At 49.6% G+C, this 23,956-nt stretch overlaps 2 protein-coding genes and 1 long non-coding RNA gene across 3 annotated transcripts; all 3 read right to left on the minus strand.

Moving 5' to 3' along the window:
• Nucleotides 1-398: 398 nt before the first annotated feature.
• On the minus strand, nt 399-974 carry LOC149127686 (fibroblast growth factor-binding protein 1-like). Its single transcript, XM_089326850.1, has one exon. The coding sequence runs from the start codon at nt 972-974 to the stop codon at nt 399-401; it is 576 nt and encodes a 191-aa protein (XP_089182976.1).
• A 12,195-nt stretch (nt 975-13,169) lies between these two features.
• Nucleotides 13,170-13,745, minus strand: LOC149127687 (fibroblast growth factor-binding protein 1-like). The gene has a single exon (XM_089326851.1). The coding sequence runs from the start codon at nt 13,743-13,745 to the stop codon at nt 13,170-13,172; it is 576 nt and encodes a 191-aa protein (XP_089182977.1).
• A 6,015-nt stretch (nt 13,746-19,760) lies between these two features.
• Nucleotides 19,761-23,414, minus strand: LOC149127688 (uncharacterized). The gene is made up of 2 exons (XR_016229574.1): nt 23,345-23,414; nt 19,761-20,938 (listed from the first exon to the last, which is right to left on the minus strand). It is a non-coding gene; the product is annotated as an uncharacterized LOC149127688 (long non-coding RNA).
• Nucleotides 23,415-23,956: the final 542 nt, after the last annotated feature.

Below are 23,956 nucleotides of genomic sequence, written 5' to 3' on the forward strand. Positions count from 1 at the left end.
GGACACAGACTCTGTCCCAACACCGCCCTGCACTCTCCTAGCACAGACGTCCCTGCCTGATGGGAACCTGGGAGCTGCACACACACACAGAGGAGCCTAAGACACCACCTGCCTGAAGCCCCTGCTCTTCTCACCCAGGAGGAAGACTGGGGCCGAGGGCGACGCTGCAGAACAATCTGCGGGAGGCCCCGTCACTCCCGGGTCATCTACTGGAACTTCTGCTGGAACCTGTGCTCGTCCTCCTGCTGGGCTGGCTGTGTCTGGTGCTGCTGTTCCTGCTGGCCCTCGTGCTGACTTGTCTTCTGGGATGCAGTCTTGGATTGGTGGGCGTGGCTCATCTTGTTTTGACTTGTGGTGGGGGTGGGCCTTTTGCTCTGCCATGCCTCCATGGAGAACTCTTAATGTGTGTCTTTGGATGGCTCTGTCTGGGATGGCTGCTTCCCCTTGACTGACACCGTGGGGGTGGGCTTAAGTCCCTGCACAGATGTCTTGGAAGCCAGAGTGGAGCTCACCAGCGTGAGACTGGATTCTGGATACTTGGTACCACACACCCTGGTATTCAAGATGGCCTTGGAGTCCTCACAGATGCGGTTCAAATGGCGCAGGCGCCAGCCAATTTGTCTCCAGTAGACCTTGTCGTTGTTCAAGCAGTGCAGGCACGCCGTGGGGTTGCCCGCAAAGACACAGGAGAACTCGTGGTGCAGTCGAACACAATGGACCTGCAGATGGACTCCTTCCTCCTGCCTGGTCACGGTCACATTGCATTTGGCCTGGTCTCTGCTGACAAAGCTGCCAGTGACAATGACCTGGGTTGGCGGGCTTGTGGACACTATCACGGGCTTCTCCAGAGGAACCCACCCATCCTGCTCCGCCTCCAAATTCACGTCATCCTGTTCTCCACTTTGGGCCTCTGTCAGGAGCCCCTGAGCAGCCAGCAAGAGGACGGAGAGCAGGGTGAGAGTGCGGGTCCACATGGCTCAGCTGGGCGGGGACCTATGGACAAAAGGCAGGGTCAGTTGTGCAGGGGTCAGGTTGCAGGTTAAGTGTGCAGGGTCAGGGTGAAGGGTCAGTGTGCAGGGTCAGCTGTGCAGGGGTCAGGGTGCAGGTTAAGTGTGCAGGGTCAGGGTGAAGGGTCAGTGTGCAGGGTCAGTGGTGCAGTGGTCAGGGTGCAGGTTAAGTTTGCAGGGTCAGTGTGCAGGTTCAGGGTGAAGGGTCAATGGTACAATGTCGAGGTATAGGGTCAGGTTCCAGGGTCAATAGTACTGGGTCAGTAGTGCAGGGTCAGGGTGTAGGTTGTGTGGTGCAGGGTCAAAGATGCAGGTTTCCATTAAGCAGGGAAATAACAAGTGGAAGTGAAGAGATACAGGGTGGCCTCCCTCCTCCCTGTCTTAGTCTTGCCTGATTTAGGAGGAGACCAAACATCCTCTGGCTCTGGGATGCCAGGGCAAGCAGCCCAACCTCTCCCACGTGCACCTGCCCTGAGACTGCAGTGACCCAGGCTGCCAGTCCCCACCTGCCCTCGGCACTCACTGAGCCTTGTTAGCTCTCAGTCCCTCGTGCGCTCACTCACCCACTCCTGCTCCTCCCACCCACTCCGTCCTGCAGCACTCACTCAGCAAGCACTTACTGAGCACCTACTGCATGCCGTGCACTAGTTAGGTTGTCCACACACTGAGGTGAATGAGAAAGCCTTGGGTCTTTAAGAATATGAGACTGATCCCTGGGAACTGTAAATAGCACTGACCAGGGATTCTATCCCATCTGTGTCCTAATCTCTTCTAGGAAATGTCATTTCCTCCTCTGTGCCCCAGTTCCTGCACCTGGCACTCAAGGTGTGCATGAATTCATCACCAACTCCTCCTGCTGCCCTGTGCATGGTCTGTATCTGATTGTTTCACAGACACCCAGGACCCAAGATGGAAAGAGGGCAGGGACAGTCCTGAAGGTGCCAGGAGGTGTCCCAGACATTGAACTCCTTGGAGCCTGACTCAGGGGCTGGGTGGGGTGGGGGTCACGTTAGAGCTGTTTGGGAGGAGTGAGAGCTCAGGAAAGGCATGAAGAGGGGAGATCTTCTAACCACAGTGGGGAAGAGAAACAGGAAGGGGAGCGGCGATTTTCAGACAGTGTTTAGAGTGCAGGTGACTAGAAACGGACCTGATTGAGTTCTGGACCTGAGTGCTGAGCATACAAATGTTGTTACTGACCCTTGACAAAAATTACTGAATGAATATCAAGGCTGTCAGTGCCAACAGAAACGATGTGCAAATGCATTTCCCTTCCCTCTTCACATCGTAACTAACCAGAACCAACTACCAGGCTGGTGCCTCCTCCCTTACTAGTCCTGGACTTAACTGTTCTCCTAAGAACTTCAGGACCCATTGTCCCCCCGTCCTCCCACAACTGCCCTTTCTCCCTTAAAAATCATCCTGCAGGCTTGCACAGGGGGTACATTTCATTCTGGACCAAGGCACCTGCTTCCCCCGGCCCACTGTGTAAACACCTTATCTCACTGCTCAGTCTCCTCTCTGCCCTAGTCACTGTACAGTGTGGAGCAGGGGGCCTGACTCCATACGGGCACAGCAGTTAATGCACCAAGTTCACCAGGTGAACTATCAAGCCACACTGGGCAGAAGAAAAGTCCAATTCTATGCAACACTGACTACACGCTGAGCACTGGTCCAGCGTTCCAGTCTCACCTTGTGTAAACCACACAAGAACCCTACAACCAGACTGATTACAGGAACAGCCCCAAAGAAGAGCCCGATCGTGACGCCCCGCCAGGTAAGTAAGTGTGCTGGTCCTGTTGTGTGGAGGAACAGAGCCCTGCTGGGAAAGACCCCAGTGCCTTGTCTCTTTCTGCCACCTCTTCTAGATCACCCCTGTTCTGCACCACCAGAAAATACTGGCAAAAAGATAACAACATCGAAGCAGGTTGGAATTAGCACTGAGGATAAGATGATTCACAATGGCTGTGAACTTACCCAGAAAGAAAGTAGTTTGTTTGAAAATGGGGCAGGCCATGAAAATGGCCCTGTCCACAATCCCACCTAGGTGTTGCAGCAACTCCAGGGATTGGGAGTGGACCAGAGCCACGGAGGGTGGGACAGAAAAACTAATACACCAGCTGATGGCTCACTCATGTCCCACGGCCTCCTCCTACCACACTGGGGCCCCTCAGAGCCTGGGAAGTGGGGCAGGAAATGAAGCTCTGGAGAGAGAGAGAGAGAGCGAGGCTCCTACCAGTCCTGCGTCTGCAGATCCAGCGCAATCCCCGAAGCCAGGCGAGGTGCAGGTTGCAGCTGTCTCAGGGGAGGTGCAGGGCAGGGTCTGCTATTTGTACAGGAGCCCAAGCCCACAGGGGTTACAGCTCACATACCTGAGGAGCTGAGCTCACACTGCCCCCGGGCCATGTCCCTTCTCCTTCCCAGCCAGCCAGGTCCTTTAGGTAAAGTGCTGTGTGGAACATTATCCACTGTTACCTGAAATGAACGTCACACGGATTCAACACACATGTTGCTAATTGAATGGCTTTAAAATCCCTACTAGCACTCCTCCTTCTACTCCTAAGCCCTGCACATTCTCCCACCACTGCCCTTTCTCAGCTCTGGGGTCCTTTGGGAGCACTGATTAGAAAATTTTCAGAAAACAGTGCTGACAGTGAAAATGACAAAGGCACAGGAATTCCACTGAGGGACTGGAAGAGGGCACAGGGTGGACTCAGCAGGTTGAGGACCTGGCAGAGCCCAGCACTGACATTGACAGTTCATGCGGGTCTCTGGGTGTGACACTGGGAGGAACGGAGGATCTGAGTCCAGCCAATAGGGCTCAGCTTTGCTGGGAAGCAGGCCCCCCTCTTTACCTTCACAGGGACTAAAACGTCTTTCAGGTTCTCTCTGAAGCAATCATCTGACCGATGTCTGGCAGATTTCTCAAAAGAAGGCATGGACATGGCCTCCAAGTATATAAGGAATAGCTCACCATCACCATCATAAGGGAAACGTGAGTCAAAGCCACAGAAAGATCTCATCCCACCCCAGTCAGAATAATGATTATCAGAAAGACCCAGAGCCACAGCTGTGGCAGGGTTGCAGTGGAAGGAGGACTTCACACACTGCTGGTGGAAATGTAAACTAGCATGGCCACTATGGAGAGCAGCATGGGGGCTGTTCAGACCCTGAAGACAGATCTACCCCAGATCCAGCAACCCCACCCCTGGGTGTGTGTGCACAGCACCGGACGTGAGCTGGGGAAGAGATGTGAGTGCAGCACTCACTGCTCAGCATAGACCAGGTGTCCTTCAGTGGATGAACGGGGAGAGGAAATCTGATGTGTTCACAGGGACATAGACATAGACATACAGGGAAGCATGACGAGGGCAAACATAAATAATGAGAAACTGTCATTGGTGGAATGTGGGTGGAATTAAAGGACAGTATATTAAGAGAAACAAGACAGACACAGAAAGATTAATACCACACTTTCTCCCCTAACAGTGGAAGCTGAAACAGTTGATCTGAAAGAGAAGTGGAGAGTAAACAGTGGTCCCCAGGGACTGAGAAGATAGAGAGAGGAAGGGGTGGGAAAGAGGTGAGGAGTGAGCACAAAATGGCAGCACACTTGAGGGATCAGCTCTAATGCCCTGCAGCACAGTGGGGGGACTGCTGTGGACAATAATTTATTGTCCATTTCTAAATATTAGAAGAGAGGATTTGAATGCTCCCCCAAAAAGAAAATATTTTTGAAGTGTTGCATTTGCTAATACCCTGGTTTTACAACTGCATATTATATCTATGTCAAACTACTCAGCTTACCCAATATAAGTACCATTCTCAAGTGTCAGTTAAAATTCTCAAATATATTAACTCAATCATCTGAAGAATTCAATGACTAATTAATCTTAGACTCAGAACTTAAACCATCCTGAACTTGAACAAGTGTTCCTATCCAGCAGTTAGGAGCCAGATGAGTTGGTTTTACTTCCTTCCCAGACTGATGAAGGACACCTGCTGTAGTTTCCAGAGGAATTGGTGACTCCATGGTGACATCGTGCACTGACCTCATCCCCAGAGACAAGCCCTGGGGTGAGCAGAGTTGGCTCCTTGCCCTTGGTCGGGAGATCTCCTTCCAGCTGACTGATAAGCACACCACCTGCACAGCACAGGGCATCTGCAAGTCTTTCCCAGCCTGGTCACAGCAGATCTTTATGGCCTCTGTGCTGATGTGGCCATTGCTATCACCTGCAATACAAGAGTGCTTCAAAATCATGGGAAAAGAACGCAATTAAGAGATAAATTTGTTTTGGTTCATGAAAGTTTGAGGGTCTGGGATTGTGTTGTCCTGGGAAAGACTTCCCCCTGGGACATCAGTATCCCACATGGGGGCCAGTTTGATTCCAATGCTGCTCCCTGCTAATGGCCTGGGGAAGCATCAGAAAAGGCCCAAGTATGAGGGTCCCTCCACCCATTTGGAGACCCTGAGAAGGCTCCTGGCTCCTGGCTTCAGAGTGGGCCAAACATGGCCATTATAGACAGTTAGCAAGTGAACTGGCAGAAGGAAGATCTCTCTCTGTCTCTCCTGCTCTCTCTATAATTTTGATTTTCAAAGCAATAAATGTCTTTAAAAATTTTTATAATCCATGTGTATATTTTTCATAGCATGCATTTTCTATGAATTTTTTACAATCAGTCCAATTCATACTTCGAATAAAAGAGCTAGGAGAACTGAACACCAAAAAGGAAACCTCCTGAAGTGAAATGGACACTATGAGAAATGGTGACTTGATCAGCATAGCCCTGACTGTTAATGAACAACTTAATACATTATCCCTCTTAGTAGTTTTTTTGTCTGTTCTACTTAATATGACTGGTTTAATTCTGTAATTATCACACAGTTATTCTTAAGTGTTGAAAATTAACTGAAATGTGATCCCTGTTAAACATAAGAGTGGGAATAAGAGAGGGAAGAGATGTATAATTTGGGACATGCTCAAGCTGACTTGCCCCAAATGGTAGAGTTAGAAACATACCAGGGGATTCCAATTCAATCCCATCAGGGTGGCATGTACCAATGCCATCTCACTAGTCCAAGTGATCAATTTCAGTTCACAATTGATCATAATGAAAGGACTAAGAGTCAAAGGGAGCACATAAACAAGTCTAGTACCTGCTAACACTAACCGGTAGAATAAATAAAGGGGAGAGTGATCCAACATGGGAAGCGAGATACTCAGCAGACTCATAGAATGGCAGATGTCCTAAATAGCACTCTGGCCTCAGAATCAGCCCTAAAGCCATTCGGATCTGGCTGAAAAGCCCATGAGAGTATTTCAGGCATGGAAAGCCAAGACACTCTGGCAAAAAGATCTCTGTGAGTGAGATCCCAGTGGAAAGAACAGGTCTTCAAAGAAGGAGGTACCTTTCACTGAAGGGAGGAGAGAACCTCCACTTTGACTATGACCTTGTCTAAACAAGATAAGAGTCGGAGAACTCAGAGGGCTTCCATAGCCTTGGAAACTCATGACTGGAGCATAGGGAGATTACTGATGCCATAGACAGGAGTGTCAATTTGTAAAGTCAACAACAGGAGTCACTGTGCACTTACTCCTCATGTAGGATCTCTGTCCTTAATGTGCTGTACATTGAGATTTAATGCTATAACGAGTACTCAGACAGTATATTTCACTTTGTGTTTCTATGGGGGTGCAAACTGTTGAAATCTTTACTTAATGCATACTAAACTGATCTTCTGTAAAAAAAAAAAAAAAAGAAATTATCAATTCCCAACTTGACTCTCATTGGGATTAAACATGACAATAGGTCTGATCTGATTTCATCATCATTTAAAAAAATCATCTATTATTTTTCACTTTATGTTTCTGTGTGGGAGCAAAGTGTTGAAATCCTTACTTAATGTATACTAAGCTGATCTTCTGTATATTAAGATAATCGAAAATGAATCTTGATGTGAATGGAAGGGGAGAGGGAGTGGGAAAGGGGAGGGTTGCGGGTGGGAGGGACGTTATGGGGAGAAAGCCATTGAAATCCATAAGCTGTACTTTGGAAATTTACATTCATTAAATAAAAGTTAAAAAAAATCTAAGATTCTTCAATTCTTTGAAACATTATAAAATGAGTTTCTCCAATGTTCAATCCAAATAAAGGTTTGAAATTGTGCAATATCTTTTTTTGATGTAACCAATAAAAACTTGACACCACTTGGCCTTGTAAAAAAAAAAAAAAGAGCTAGGAGATAGGTGAGCCTGGAACATCCCTTGCTGAGTGTCCCTTTGCTAATATTGCAGATCTGGGTGCCCCAAAAGGATGGCAGTTATTAGGCATCAAAGACCCCTTTGAAGGACGCATTTTCTCTAACTCAAGTCTATTGTGATCCTGCAGGAGGCTGGGCACTCCTGTTGCTGATCCTCTAACAATATATATATTTCATGTTACCCAAAGCTTATCATGTATCTCTAAAACCTAATAAATTATACTTACAATGTATGCATCTCCCTAGAATTTGTCAAGTATTTCTTGCAGTAAGTATCGTGATTGTTAAATGTTCAGTAATTGGCCTTATGTACTTCTGGCTCAGTAATCAAATGAAATTTGAACTCTCCATAAAAGAAAAGAAATGTGTTGCAGGGATCATGTGGGTCAATGACACTAGCTAACATGATAACTATTGACACAGTGCCTGGAGAGAGCTGAGACAGGCTCTGTGCAAAGTGTGCAGGTCTGGACAACTTCACAACAGGTACATCAGAGGCTGTCAACCAGGTGTTTTGGCAGCCGTTCCTCTAGGGTCTGTAAACCCAAGGACATGTGCTGCCGAAAAGCATGTCGAGTGGAGTGTGTGGTGAAGTGTGGCAGCCCCCATTGGAACAGGGCTCCCTGCTACACTCTGTTAGGGATGAAGCTACTGGCACTTGTGCAGACCTGGGTCTTAGAAAGGAGTGCCAGACCCCACTGCACCCAGGACTCCCCATTCTGCCTGAGACCCCTCAGACCTAAGGACAGACTTGGACATCAAGCAGATTTCCCATGCCATGGCCTTAGAACACTCCTCCCTGAGGGTGCTTGGGCTTGGCTGACTGAAAACTCAGCCCAATAAATACTGATGCATCCACTAGGTGGCAGCAGTGACCTAGCCCATGAAAAGTTTGTGTGAAGTGACTGAATAAAAGCTTACAGTTGGCCTGTGCTGCGGCTCACTAGGCTAATCCTCTGCCTTGAGGCGCCGGCACAGCGGGTTCTAGTCCCAGTCGGGGCGCCAGATTCTGTCCAGGTTGCCCCTCTTCCAGGCCAGCTCTCTGCTGTGGCCAGGGAGAGCAGTGGAGGATGGTCCAAGTGCTTGTGCCCTGCACCCCATGGGAGACCAGGATAAGTACTTGGCTCCTACCTTCGGATCAGCGCAGTGCGCAGGCCACAGTGCGCTGGCCAAGACGGCCATTGGAGAATGAACCAACGGCAAAGGAAGACACCTCTCTCTCTCTCTCTCTCTCTCTCACTGCCCACTCTGCCTGTCAAAAAAAAAAAAAAATTCTTACAGCTTACAATCCATGAGCTAGACAGACAGCCAGTGCTCCTGCCTTGGGTCACACTCCTGAGGGATAGGCTGCCCCTTTCACCTTCTCTTGTGAATGACTAGGTGTCACTGGGAGATGACTGCTGTGTTGGGGACACTCTACAGTGGGGCTGCAAGCCATGGCTGTCCATCACTACTGCAGCCTGTCAAGCCTTTCTTTGTACCTTATGTGGATGCCCATGGGAATAGTGATACCACCAGAAGATTGAATGGGACAATGAAGATGATTGGGCCTGCATAGTCCTGGAGATTATCATTTTTCCTTCAGTCCATTGTGGGACTGGGTAAGAGCATTTCTGCCAATAACATATGGATGCCTAATAGGGCATCCAGCTATGTGTTGTGGCGATTGTAACGGCCTAACATGACTGTGCCCCTCTTTTCAGCTGATAGGTCTGTGTTTGGCTGAAGGGGTAGGCCTCACCCTCCCTGCCAAATACATGTTGTTCTTGGGTTGCCATCTGGTGGCACTGAGTCCTGTAGGGTACTTGACTCAGTGTCATAATGGAGTTGCTCTCTGTGATGTGGCAGAATCTGGCCATATTACAGGTGCATTGAGAACCTGCTCCACCATAGTTTTGACTACCTGGTTCACTCAGAGTTAGATGATGGTATACTGTGCACTTAAAAAGGGCCCCTATGGTGGCTCACAGCCAGGACACTCAGGGGCCACTTCAAGCCCCTTGTCATTCCCAGGTAGGTGGCATCCCCCAGCAGTGGAGTGGACTTTTCATGACTTGACTGCCCTATTGGCTGTGACGACCATCTCACAGTAATTCACCAAGATGGCCAACACCAAGGGAAGCAGGAGGGACACCAGATCCACGTTCTCCCGGCCTTTTAGAGAATATGGTGCTGTGTCCCAGGCCACATACACATGATCTACAAGGAACGTGATATTCCAGATAGCTGGGGAGCAGGGACTCTGTGCACTGCAATGCCATGTACATGTTCCCATGGTGAATGCAGGGGTGAACCTGAAGAGTCTACAGTGATACCCAGCTTGCTGCAGGCATCGTTGTAAAGAAACAGTCAAGGACAAGATTCTGAACAAGAGAATTAATGTGGCTTTTGAGCATATTGAGCACTCCAAGAACTGAGCTAGCTTCCTGAAATGTTGAAGGAAAACGATCAGAAAGAGAAGGAAGCAGAGAGCAAGGTACCAGCTTCTATGAGCCCCAGCCTGCTCCACTCAGAGAAGCCACTTTGTCAGGAGCAGTGGAAAGGACCCAAGCTGCCGAGACCTGTTCCCTGAGATTCATGGTGTGATATCTGGAAGATTAAAAAAGACCTCTGGATTACTAAAGAAAAACTTGACTGAAAAATAAGCTGACCTATGGTGTTGTTAGCACTGTGGCTTGGGTCTCAGTCAGAGTGCATGAGCATTAATGCAGCTGGACTCTGAGAGAGGACTCCCATTGTTGAAACTGGAACAGAAAAGGTTGCATTTCAGAAAGACCTGCTCTCTGTATCCCTCTCAGCCCAGAATCCCTCAACCATTGCTCTGTTTTGTTGTGTTGTGTTGTGTTTCTTGATCCTATTGGTAACATATGAAGGGACATCCTGGGTGATCCAAGGAGACATAGACTCAAATGGGTTTCTTCTACCAGTACCTGGTTTTGATTATTGGATATGGAAGATTCCAGAGCATGAGATCATGATGATTTGATAGAATCTGTCAACTCTGGGGGACTCCCACAGCGGTTCCACTAGGAAGTAAGAGGGGACAACATTGAACTTGGCACGTTCTCCCATTACATCTGTCCATGAATACTGACCTCTCTATAAGGGAGGTTTGCTGTGGGTGGGTAGTTGAGTGGCAAAGAGAGATTCAGTGATAGGGCATTTGAACAAACAGGCTACACCACCATGCAAGGAAAGTCAGATTCCCAAAACCTACAGAGTTGTGTTTAGATATATAGTCCAATTTCAGGTTAATTTTGGAACAGAATGAAGTAATGGTTGGTTGTCTTGTTTTATTTTTGGTATTCAATTATGCTGCCATCATTTGAGGAAAAGATTTTTTAAACTTTCTTTGAAATTGTAGTAAAAGGCATGTAATTTTTATCATCATCGCCTTTTTTAGATAGATTAGTCCTATCAAAATTTTGCATATTATTGTATAAATATCACTCCCATCATCCTGCATAACTTCTAATATCATACAATGATGAACGTATAACTGTATAAATGCTAATGTTAAATTTCACTTCACCCAAGTCCCTGGCAACCAGCATTCAACTTCCTGTCTCTAACAGTTTCCTCTAGGTCTTAGATGTAGATGGCATGGTACAATATTACTCTCTGTGAAGGCTTCTTTCATTGTGTGTAACATCCTCTTAGTTGCTCTCTGTGCCATGGATGTCAGAATCTACATTCTCTAAAGACCTGAATAGTACTCTAGAATTTCTGTACCATGTGTTACCTGTCCTTTCACCACCAGTGCACACCAGGGTGCTTCTCTGAGTTACAGCTCCTGAGAACACACTGCTGTGCGTGTGAAGTGCTAATACCTAGTAGGGACTGTGCCTTCTGTCTTGTGCGGTGTACATCACTAGCAGAATCCCAACACAAAATTGTAGTGCATGTTGAATTAATCAAAGTACCCAGTGTCTCAACAAAACAGTGTTTTTTTCAGAGCTTCCATACAAATGGTTTTGAGGTTGTCTCTCAATGAGATTTTGAATTCTATTTCTTTAGAGGGAAAGAGAGAGGGAGTGAATGCCTGGTCCCTGGGAAGAACTCAGCACAGTACCTGGTACATAGCAAGTGAGAGACAGATGTTGGTGTTAGTGGAGTTGGTGTTAAATTCCAAATGTCCCTGTGAGGTTGTCACCCTGTGCATTGACCTCAGCAAACCTCAGGGTGGGCTGGTGAGTACACAGTGTAGCCCTGTCCCCCACCTGCCCATCCTCCTGGCTCCTATCAGAGGCACCAAAAGCAGCAGTTACTACCCTGCTTCCTCACGTTTCCTTCTTGGTGGTGTGGTGACAAGGGACTGACAACAGTTCTTCTGCTCCTCCCAACTCTTCACATTAGATCTATTATACTAGTGTGTGAATGACTACAGTCACCCCTTCACGCCTCCCTCTTGACCTCGCCCAGCTTCTGCCACTCTCACATCCCTTTGCTGCCCTGTGCCAGCTTGGTTCCCATTACCCCATTCCATTCCTGAGATGCTCAGGAGGGCGGCTCCAGTTTGTTTCTGTTCATCTCAGCCCTAATTTCCCAGCACTTTCTGCCTGCACTGCCCATGTGTTTGCTCAGGTTTTTTTTTTTTTAATTATTGATTGGGAGAGAGAAATAGATTGAGCTCTGCTTCCACAGGTTAACTCCCCAAATACCTGCCGTACAGCAAATGGGGTTCAAACATGGAGCTGGAAACTCAACCAACTTCTCCACATGGGGGTGGGGAACCCAGTTCCTTTAGTCACCACCACTGCACACCAGGGACTGGATGGGCAGGAACTGAGAAAGGAGCAGAGCCAGTGTTGGACCCAGGCGATGTGACTGAGCCCTGGGCATCTTGGCCTCTAGGACAAATGCCTGCAGCTCCCTCCTCCTTCCATTACAGCCTCCTCTCAGGCTGCTGTGTGTACCCAGGCATCTCTCCTACTGCCCAGGAAGGAGCTCTGCAAGTCGGGGGCCCTGCCTATGGCAGGGCTTGGCTGGACTAACTTGAGTGAGGACAGGGTGTCCTCTAGGTGGTGGTCTCGGCTGCCAGATTTCCTGGGTCACTCTTGCTTCTCCCATACAAACGATGCAACCTTAACCATATCCAAACCCCGCAGTACACTAGGTTCTCCTCCTGGAATCACCACACTGCATACCATTCAAACACCACAGTCCAGTGGACCAATCTATGAAGACAGGGGCACAAACCGGTCATATCAGGGGACCACTGAGGATGGGTGGGGAGGTCCCACCCTGGCTGTTCCACCCACTGATATTCTGTTTTAGGTTGATGAGATCATGTGGGACCAGACACAGAGACACAAACACTGGGTGAACGTATTTTGAAACAGCACCTGAGTTTATTATGCTTGTGAATTCAGCAGGAAGTGCAGGTGTCTCCCTGAAATCACCAGGCTGACTCCTTCAGCTCAGAGACAGCACGGGGGGCCCAGGGACCAGGGCCCAGGTCACAGCCTCTGCCAACCACACCTCAGGAAGTGAGCATCAGCAAAGGGCAGGACACAGACTCTGTCCCAACACTACCCTGCACTCTCCTAGCACAGACGTCCCTGCCTGATGGGAACCTGGGAGCTGCACACACACAGAGGAGCCTAAGACACCACCTGCCTGAAGCCCCTGCTCTTCTCCCCCAGGAGGAAGACTGGGGCCGAGGGTGACGCTGCAGCACAAGCTGCGGGAGGCCCGTCCCTCCCGGGTCATCTACTGGAACTTCTGCTGGAACCAGTGCTCATCCTCCTGTTGGGGTGGCTGTGTCTGGTGCTGCTGTTCCTGCTGGCCCTCGTGCTGACTTGTCTTCTGGGATGCTTACTTGGATTGGTGGGCGTGGCTCATCTTGTTTTGACTTGTGGTGGGGCGGGCCTTTTGCTCTGCATTGCCTCCATGGAGAACTCTTAATGTGTGTCTTTGGATGGCTCTGTCTGGGATGGCTTCTTCTCCTTGACTGACACCGTGGGGGTGGGCTTAAGTCCCTGCACAGACGTCTTGGAAGCCAAAGTGGAGCTCAGCAGCGTGAGACTGGACTCTGGATACTTGGTACCACACACCCTGGTATTCAAGATGGCCTTGGAGTCCTCACAGATGTGGTTCAAATGGCGCAGGCGCCAGCCAATTTGTCTCCAGTAGACCTTGTCGTTGTTCAGGCAGTGCAGGCACGCCGCGGGGTTGCCCGCAAAGACACAGGAGAAGTCGTGGTGCAGTCGAACACCATGGACCTGCAGTTGGACTCCTTCCTCCTGCCTGGTCACGGTCACATTGCATTTGGCCTGGTCTCTGCTGACAAAGCTGCCAGTGACAATGACCTGGGTTGGTGGGCTTGTGGACACTATCACGGGCTTCTCCAGAGGAACCCACCCATCCTGCTCCGCCTCCAAATTCATTTCATCCTGTTCTCCACTTTGGGCCTCTGTCAGGAGCCCCTGAGCCGCCAGCAGGAGGACAGAGAGCAGGGTGAGAGTGCGGGTCCACATGGCTCAGCTGGGCGGGCACCTGTGGACAAAAGGCAGGGTCAGTGTCAGGTCAGTGGTGCAGGGTTCAGGGTTCAGGGTCAGTGGTGCAGACGTTAGTGGCTCAGGGTCATGTACATGTGAGGGTTACAGGGGTCTGGGTCAGGGTCAGGATCAGGGTACATGGTCAGTGGTGCAGGGTCAGGGGTGCAGTGTCAGTGGTGCAGGGTCCAGGTACAGGGTCAGGGTTCAGGGTCAATAGTACTGGGTCAGTCGTGCAGAGTGAGTGTGCAGGGTTTGGATGGGGGTCAGTAGTGCACGGTCAAGGTGCAGGTTTCCATTGTGCAGGGTCAGAACAATGGAGGTGAAGAGTTATAGGGTGGCCTCCCTCCACCCTGCAAAAGTCCTGCCAATATATAGGAGGAGACCAAGCATTCTCTGGCTCTGGGATGCCAGGGCAAGCAGCCCAACCTCTCCCAAGTGCACCTGACCTGAGACTGTAGTGACCCAGGCTGCCAGTCCTCACCTGCCCTCTGCACTCACTGAGCCTTGTTAGCTCTTAGTCCTTCGTCCCCTCACTCACCCACTCTGCTCCTCTCACCCATTCAGTCCTGCAGCACTCACTCAGGAAGCACTTACTGAACACCTACTGCATGCCATGCACTAGTTAGGTTGTCTACACAAGGAGGTGAACGAAAAAGTCTTGGGTGCTGCTCACCATAGACCAGGTCTCCTGCAGTGGATAAATGGGGAGAGGACACAGGAACATAGACATAGACATACAGGGAAGCATGACCAGGGCAAAATAAATAACAAATTCTGTCATTTGTGGCAATGTAGATAGAAATAACGGAGGTATATTAAGAGAAACAAGATAGACACAGAAAGATTAATACCACATGTTCTCCGCTAACAGTGGAAGCTGAAAAAGTTGATCTGAAAGAGAAGTGGAGAGTAAACAGTGGTCCCCAGGGACTGAGAAGATGGAGAGAGGAAGGGGTGGGGAAGGGGTGAGGAGCGAGCACAAAATGGCAGTGCACTTGAGGGCTCAGCTCTAACGCCCTACAGCACAGTGGGGGACTGCTGTGGGCAATAATTTATTGTTTATATCTAAATATTGGAAGAGAGGATTTGAATGCTCCCAAAAAAAATATTTTTGAAGTGATGCATTGGCTAATACCCTGGTTTTACAACTGCATATTTATGTGCTAAACTACTCGTCTTGTCCTATATGAGTACCATTCTCAAATGTCAGCTAAATTTTTAAAATATATTAAGTCAATCGTCTGACACAATTCAATGAGATAATTAATCTTAGACTCAGAACTTAAACCATCCAAAATTTGAACAAGTTTTCCTATCTAACTGTTACGATCCTGCTGATTAGTTTTACTTCCTTCCCAGACTGATGAAGGACACCTGCTGTAGCTTCCAGAGGAATTGGTGACTCCATGGTGACATCGTGCACTGACCTCATCCCCAGAGACAAGCCCTGGGGTGAGCAGAGTTGGCTCCTTGCCCTTGAGCGAGGAGATCTCCTTCCAGCTGACTGATAAGCACACCACCTGCACAGCACAGGGCATCTGCAAGTCTTTCCCAGCCTGGTCACAGCAGATCTTTATGGCCTCTGTGCTGGTGTGGACATTGCTATCACCTGCAATGCAAGAGTGCTTCAAAAGTCATGGGAAAAGAATGCAATTAAGAGATCAATTTGTTTTGGTTCTTGAAAGTTTGAGAGTCAGGCATTGCAACATTCTGGGAAAGACTTTCCCGTGGGACCTCAGCATCCCAAATGGGGGTCAGTTTGAGTCCCAGCTGTTCCACTTCCAATGCTGCTTCATGCTAATGGCCTGGGAAAGCAGCTGAAAAACCCCAAGTAGGATGGTCCCTCTACCATTTGGAGACCCTGAGAAGGCTCTTGGATCCTGGCTTCAGCCTGGGACAGACATGGCCATTGTGGATATTTAGTTAGTGAACTGGCAGAAGGAAGATCTCGCTCTGTCTCTCCTGCTCTCTCTATAATTCTGACTTTCAAATCAATAAATAAGTCATTAAAAAGTTGTGAATCCATGTGTAAATTTTTTCACAGCATGCATTTTCTATGCATTTTTTTTACAGTCAAATTCATCCTTTGAATAAAAGAGTTAGGAGATAGGTGAGCCTGGAACATCCTTGCTGAGTGTCCCTTTGCTACATTGCATATCTGGGGACCCCAGAACAACGGCAGCAATTCAGCATCAAAGACCCCTTTGAAGGACACATTTTTCTCTAACTCAAGTCTATTGCCAACCTGTAGGAGGCTGTACACTCCAGTTGCTGATTCTCTAACAATATATATATTTCATGCTACCCAAAGCTTATCATATATCTCCTAAAACCTAATAAATTATACTTACACTGTATGCATCTCCCTAGAATTTGTCAAGTATTTCTTGCAGTAAATATCGTGATTTTTAATGTTCAGTCATTTGCCCAATGTCCTTTAGGCTCAGTAATCAAATGAAATTTGAACTCTGCATGTAAAAACAGGAATATGTGGCAGGGATTATGTGGGTCGATGCCACTAGTTAATATGATAACTATTGGCTCAGTGCCTGGGTAGAGCTGAGACAGGTTCTGTGCAAAGTGTGCAGGTCTGGACAACTTCACAACAGGTGCATCAGAGGCTGTCAAACAGGTGTTTTGGCAGCCGTACCTCCAGGGTCTGTAAACCCAATGACATGTTCTGCTGAAAGCATGTTAAGTGGAGTGTGTGGTGAATTGTGGCAGCCCCCATTGGAACAGGGCTCCTGCTATACTCTGTTAGGGACGAAGGTACGGGCACTTAATGGAGACTTGGGGTCTTAGAAAGGAGTGCCAGACCCCCACTGCACCCAGGTGTCCCCATCTGCCTGGGACCCCTCAGACCTAAGGACAGACTTGGACATCAAGCAGATTTCCCCTTCCCAAGGCCTTAGAACACTCCTCCCTGAGGATGCCTGGGCTTGGTTGACTGAAAACTCAGCTCAATAATACTGATGCTTCTACTAGGTGGCAGCAGTCATCTAGCCCATGAGAAGTCTGTGTGAAGAGACTGAGTAAAAGCTTGCAGTCCATGAGCTAGACAGCCAGCCAGTGCTCCTGCCTCGGGTTACTCTCCTGAGGGACAGGCTGCCCTTTCACCTTCTCCTGTGAATGACTAGGTGTCTCTGGGTTCTATGATCCCCAGCCTGCTCCACTCAGAGAAGCCACTTTGTCAGGAGCAGTGGAAAGGACCCAAGCTGCCGAGACCTGTTCCCTGAGATTCATGGTGTGATATCTGGAAGATTAAAAAAAGACCTCTGAACTATTAAAGAAAAACTTGACTGAAAAATAAGCTGGACCTACAGTGTTGTTAGCACTGTGGCTTGGGTCTCAGTCAGAGTGCATGAGCATTAATGCAGCTGGACTCTGAGAGAGGACTCCCATTGTTGAAACTGGAGCAGAAAAGGTTGCACTTCAGAAAGACCTGTTCTCTGTATCCCTCTCAGCCCAGAATCCCTCAACCATTACTCTGTTTTGTTTTGCTGTGTTTCTTGATCCTATTGGTAACATATGAAGGGACATACTGGGTGATCCAAGGAGACATAGACTCAAATGGGTTTCTTCTACCAGTACCTGGTTTTGGTTATTGGATATGAAAGATTCCAGAGCATGAGATCATGGTGATTTGATAGAATCTGTCAACTCTGGTGGACTCCCATAGCGGTTCCACTGGGAAGTAAGAAGGGACAACATTGAACTTGGCACGTTCTCCCATTACATCTGTCCATGAATACTGACCTCTCTATAAGGGAGGTTTGGCTGTGGGTGGGTAGTTGAGTGGCAAAGGGAGGTTCAGTGATAGGGCATTTGAACAAACAGGCTACACCACCATGCAAGGAAAGTCAGATTCCCAAAACCTACAGAGTTGTGTTTAGATATATAGTCCAATTTCAGGTTAATTTTGGAACAGAATGAAGTAATGGTTGGTTGTCTTGTTTTCTTTTGGGTATTCAGTTATGCTGCCATCATTTGAGGAAAAGATTTTTTAAACTTTCTTTGAAATTACAGTAAAAGGCATGTAATTTTTATCATCATCGCCTTTTTTAGATAGATTAGTCCTATCAACTTTTTGCATATTATTGTATAAATATCACTCCCATCATCCTGCATAACTTCTAATCTCATACAATGATAACGTATAACTGTATAAATGCTAATGTTAAATTTCACTTCACCCAAATCCCTGGCAACCAGCACTCAACTTCCTGTCTCTGACAGTTTCCTCTAGGTCTCAGATGTAGATGGCATGCTACAATATTACTCTCTGTGAAGGCTTCTTTCACTGTGTGTAACATCCTCATAGTTGTCATCTGTGCCATGAATGTCAGAATCTCCTTTTCAGAAGACCTGAATACTACTCTAGAATTTCTGTACCATACGTTACCTGTCCTTTCACCACCAGTGCACACGAGGGTGCTTCTCTGAGTTACAGCTCCTGAGAACACACTGCTGTGCGTGTGAAGTGCTAATACCTAGTAGGGACTGTGCCTTCTGTCTTGTGGGGTGTACATCACTAGCAGAATCCCAACACAAAATTGTATTTCATGCTGAATTAATCAAAGTGCCCACAGTCTCAACAACACAGTGTTTCTGCAGAGGTTCCATACAAATGGTTTTGAGGTTGTCTCTCAATGAGACTTTGAATTCTATTTATTTAGAGGGAGGGAGAGAGGGAGTGAATGCCTGGTCCTGGGAAGAACTCAGCACAGTACCTGGTACATAGCAAGTGAGAGACAGATGTTGGTGTCAATGGAGTTGGTGTGATACCCAAATGTCCCTGTGAGGCTGTCACCCTGCTCATTGACCCCTATAAAGCTCAGGGTGGGCTGGTGAGTGCACAGTGTAGCCCTGTCCGCCACCTGCCCATCCTCCTGGCTCCTGTCAGAGGCACCAAAAGCAGCAGTGTTGCTACCCTGCTTCCTCACGTTTCCTTCTTGGTAGTGTGGTGACAAGGGACTGACAACAGTTCTTCTGCTCCTCCCAATTCCCAAGTTAAAACACATCAGGTATTTTATACTAGTGTGTGAACGACTACAGTCACCCCTGCACCCCTCCCTCTTGACCTCGCCCAGCTTCTGCCACTCTCACATCCCTTGGCTGCCCTGTGCCAGCTTGGTTCCCGTTACCCCATTCCATTCCTGAGATGCTCAGGAGGGCGGCTCCAGTCTGTTTCTGTTCATCTCAGCCCCAAGTCTCCCAGCACTTTCTGCCTGCACTGCCCATGTGTTTGCTCGTTTTTTTTTTTTTTTAATTATTGATTGGGAGAGAAAAATAGATTGAGCTCTGCTTCCACAGGTTAACTCCCCAAATACCTGCTGTGCCTCAAATGGGGGTCAAACATGGAGCTGGAAACTCAACCAACTTCTCCCACGTGGGTGGGGGGAACCCAGTTCCTTTAGTCACCACCACTGCACACCAGGGCCTGGATGGGCAGGAACTGAGAAGGAGCAGAGCCAGTGTTGGACCCAGGCACTGTGACTGAGCCCTGGGCATCTTGGCCTCTAGGGCAAATGCCTGCAGCTCCCTCCTCCTTCCGTTACAGCCTCCTCGCAGGCTGGTGTGTGTACCCAGGCCTCTCTCCTACTGCCAGGAAGGAGCTCTGCAAGTCGGGGGCCCTGCCTATGGCAGGGCTTGGCTGGACTAACTTGAGTGAGGACAGGGGGTCCTCTGGCTGGTGGTCTCGGCTGCCAGATCTCCTGGGTCACTCTTGCTTCTCCCATACAAACGATGCAACCTTAACCATATCCAAACCCCGCAGTACACTGGGTTCCCCTCCTGGAATCTGCACACTGCATACCATTCAAACACCACAGTCCAGTGGACGGCTCTATGAAGACAGGGGCACAAGACCGGGTCACATCAGGGGACCACTGAGGATGGGTGGGGCGGTCCCACCCTGGCTGTTCCACCCACTGATATTCTGTTTTAGGTTGATGAGATCATGTGGGACCAGACACAGAGACACAAACACTGGGTGAATGTATTTTGAAACAGCACTTGAGTTTATTATGCTTGTGAATTCAGCAGGAAGTGCAGGTGTCTCCCTGAAATCACCAGGCTGACTCCTTCAGCTCAGAGACAGCACTGGGGGCCCAGGGGCCAGGCGCCCAGGTCACAGCCTCTGCCAACCACACCTCAGGAAGTGAGCATCAGCAAAGGGCAGGACACAGACTCTGTCCCAACACTGCCCTGCACTCTCCTAGCACAGACGTCCCTGCCTGATGGGAACCTGGGAGCTGCACACACACACAGAGGAGCCTAAGACACCACCTGTCTGAAGCCCCTGTTCTTCTCCCCCAGGAGGAAGACTGGGGCCGAGGGCGACGCTGCAGAACAAGCTGCGGGAGGCCCGTCACTCCCGGGTCATCTACTGGAACTTCTGCTGGAACCTGTGCTCATCCTCCTGCTGGGCTGGCTGTGTCTGGTGCTGCTGTTCCTGCTGGCCCTTGTGCTGACTTGCCTTCTGGGATGCATTCTTGGATTGGTGGGCGTGGCATATGTTGTTTTGACTTGTGGTGGGGGCGGGCCTTTTGCTCTGCATTGCCTCCATGGAGAACTCTTAATGTGTGTCTTCGGATGGCTCTGCCTGGGATGGCTGCTTCCCCTTGACTGACACCGTGGGGGTGGGCTTAAGTCCCTGCACAGACGTCTTGGAAGCCAGAGTGGAGCTCAGCAGCGTGAGACTGGATTCTGGATACTTGGTACCACACACCCTGGTATTCAAGATGGCCTTGGAGTCCTCACAGATGTGGTTCAAGCGGCGCAGGCGCCAGCCAATTTGTCTCCAGTAGACCTTGTCGTTGTTCAGGCAGTGCAGGCACGCCGTGGGGTTGCCCGCAAAGACACAGGAGAACTCGTGGTGCAGTCGAACACAATGGACCTGCAGATGGACTCCTTCCTCCTGCCTGGTCACGGTCACATTGCATTTGGCCTGGTCTCTGCTCACAAAGCTGCCAGTGACAATGACCTGGGTTGGCGGGCTTGTGGACACTATCACGGGCTTCTCCAGAGGAACCCACCCATCCTGCTCCGCCTCCAAATTCACTTCATCCTGTTCTCCACTTTGGGCCTCTGTCAGGAGCCCCTGAGCAGCCAGCAGGAGGATGGAGAGCAGGGTGAGAGTGCGGGTCCACATGGCTCAGCTGGGCGGGCACCTGTTGGACAAAAGTCAGGGTCAGTGGTGCAGGGTCAGTGGTGCAGGTCAGTGGTGCAGGGTCAGGGTGCCGGGTCCATGGTGCAGAGGTTAGTGCTGCAGGTCAGGCACAGGACAGAGTGCAGGGTCGGTGGTTCAGGGTCAGAGGTGCTGGTTTCCGTTGTGTAGGGTCAGGGACAAGTGCAAGTGATACAGGGTGGCCTCTCCCCTCCTGCCACAGTCCTGCCTACATAAAGGAGACAAGCATCCTCTGGCTCTGGGATGCCAGGGCAAGCAGCCCAACCCCTCCCACGTGCACCTGAGCTGAGGCTGCAGTGACCCAGGCTGCCAGTCCTCACCTGCCCTCGGCACTCACTGAGCCTTGTGAGCACTCAGTCCCTCCTCCCCTCACTCACCCACTCCTGCTCCTCCCACCCACTCCGTCCTGCAGCACTCACTCAACAAGCACTTACTGAGCACCTACTGCATGCCATGCACTAGTTAGGTTGTCTACACACTGAGGTGAATGAGAACGCCTTGGGTGTTTAAGAATATGAGACTGATCCCTGGGAACTGTAAATAGCACTGACCAGGGAGTCTGTCCCATCTGTGTCCTCAATCTCTTCTAGGAAAAGTCATTTCCTTCTCTGAGCCTCAGTTCCTGCACCTGGCACTCAAGGTCTGCATGAATTCATCACCAACTCCTCCTGCTGCCCCACGCTTGGTCTCTATCTCATTGTTCCACAGACACCCAGGACCCAAGATGGAAAGGGGGCAGGGAGAGTGCTGAAGGTGCCAGGAGGTGACCCAGAGGCTGAACCCCATAGAGGCTGACACAGGGACTTGGTGGGGTGGGAGTGGGGTGGAGCTGTCTTGGAGGAGTAATAGCTCAGGGAAGGTATGAAGAGGGGAGCTCGTCTGACCCCAGTGGGAAAGAGAAACAGGGAGGGGAGCGGCGAGTTTTAGACAGTGTTTGAGTGCAGGTGACAAATTGCACCTGACTGGGTTCTGGGCCCTGCGTGCTAAGCATACACATGTTCTTTACCGATCCATGACAAAAGTTACTGAATTCATAGCAAGGCTGTCAGTGCCAACAGAATCCATACACAAATGCATGTCCCTTCCCTACTTCACATCGTAACTAACCAGAACCAACTACCAGGCTGGTGACTCCTCCCTTACTAGTCCTGGACTTCAACTGTTCTCCTAAGAACTTCATGACCATTGTCCCCCCTTTCCTCCACAACTCCCCTTTTTCCCTTAAAAATCATCCTGCAGGCTTGCACAGGGGAACAGCTTATTCTGGACCAAGGCACCTGCTTCCTCCCAGGCCACTCTGTCACACCTTTTTTCGTTGCTAGGTCCCCTCTCTTCCCAGTGTGGAGCAAGGGGTCTACTTCCTTCCCGGGATCACCAGATACTGCACAGATTTCATCAATCAGTCCACACTGGCCAGAAGAAGAGAAGTCCATTTTTATCAGAAACAGACGACACGCTGAGCACTGGTCTAGTGTTCCAGTCTCACCTGGTTTAATCCACACAAGAACCCTACAACCAGGCTGATTACAGGAACAGCCCCAAGGAAGAGCCCGACTGTGATGCCCCGCCAGGTAAGTAACTGTGCTGGTCCCGTGGTGTGGAGCAACAGAGCCCCGCAGGGAGCCACCGCATCTCCCTGTCCTTTCTTGCCACCTCTTGTAGATCCGCCTACACTGCACCTATTGCCTAACCTTCAGACAATGCTTCAAAAAGATGACAACTATGAACCACGTGGGATTTAGCACTGATAAGATGATTCACGTAAGCTGAGATCTTTTCCCAAAAAGAAAGAATTGTGGGGCTGGCGCCGTGGCGCAATGTATTAGTCCTCCACTTGTGGCACCAGCATCCCATATGTCTCTGGTTCTAGTCCCGGCTGCTCCTCTTCCAATCCAGCTCTCTGCTGTGGCCTGGGAAAACAGTAGAAGATGGTCCAAGTGCTTGCGTCCCTGTGCCCACATGGGAGACCAGGAAGGAACCTGGCTCCTGGCTTCGCATCAGCGCAGTTCCCGCCCTTGAACCATTTGGGGAGTGAACCAATAGAAGACCCTTCTCTCTGTCTCTCTCACTGTCTGTAACTCTACTTATCAAATAAATAAACAATTTTTTAAAAAAAAATGACATTAGTTTATAGAGGGAGCAGGCCTAGAAAATGGCCCTGTCCCCATTTCCACCTGAGTTTGGGCCACCTCCAGGGAATGGGAGTGGGCCAGAGCCACGGAGGGTGGATGTTAGACCTAATACACCAGCTGACGGCTCAGTCATGTCCCACAGCCTCCTCCTCCTACCACACTGGGATCCTCAATCTGGGAAGTGGGGCAGGAAATGAAGCTCTGGAGAGAGAGAGAGAGAGAGAGAGAGAGAGAGAGAGCGCGAGCGAGGCTCTTACCAGTCCTGCGTCTGCAGATCCAGCGCAATCCCCGAAGCCAGGCGAGGTGCAGGTTGCAGCTGTCTCAGGAGTGGTGCAGGGCAGGGTCTGCTATTTGTACAGCAGCCCAAGCCCACAGGGGTTACAGCTCACATACCTGAGGAGCTGAGCTCACACTGCCCCCAGCCATGTCCCTTCCCCTTAGGAACCAGGCAGGTCCTGCAGGAAAGTGCTTGGGGGCATACTATCCACTGTTCCCTGAAATGAGCTTCACATTGATTAACACACATGTTGCTAATTGAATGGCTTTTGAATCCCTATGAGCACGCCACCTTCTACTTCTAAACTCTGCACATTCTCCCACCATTGTACTTTCTCAGCTCTGGGGTCCTTGGTGGACACTGATTAGAAAATTTTGAGATAACAACACTGCCACTGTAAATGACAAAGTCATTGAATCCACTGAGGGACAGGAAGAGGGCACAGGGTTGACACTGCAGGTTGAGGACCTGGCAGAGCCCAGCACTGACATTGACAGTTCATGCGGGTCTCTGGGTGTGACACTGGGAGGAACGGAGGATCTGACTCCAGCCAACAGGGCTCAGCTTTGCTGGGAAGCAGGCCCCCCTCTTT

Source organism: Oryctolagus cuniculus, chromosome 2 (assembly GCF_051225735.1).
Source record: "Oryctolagus cuniculus isolate XC-2025 breed Fujian yellow rabbit chromosome 2, ASM5122573v1, whole genome shotgun sequence".
Taxonomy (NCBI): domain Eukaryota; kingdom Metazoa; phylum Chordata; class Mammalia; order Lagomorpha; family Leporidae; genus Oryctolagus; species Oryctolagus cuniculus.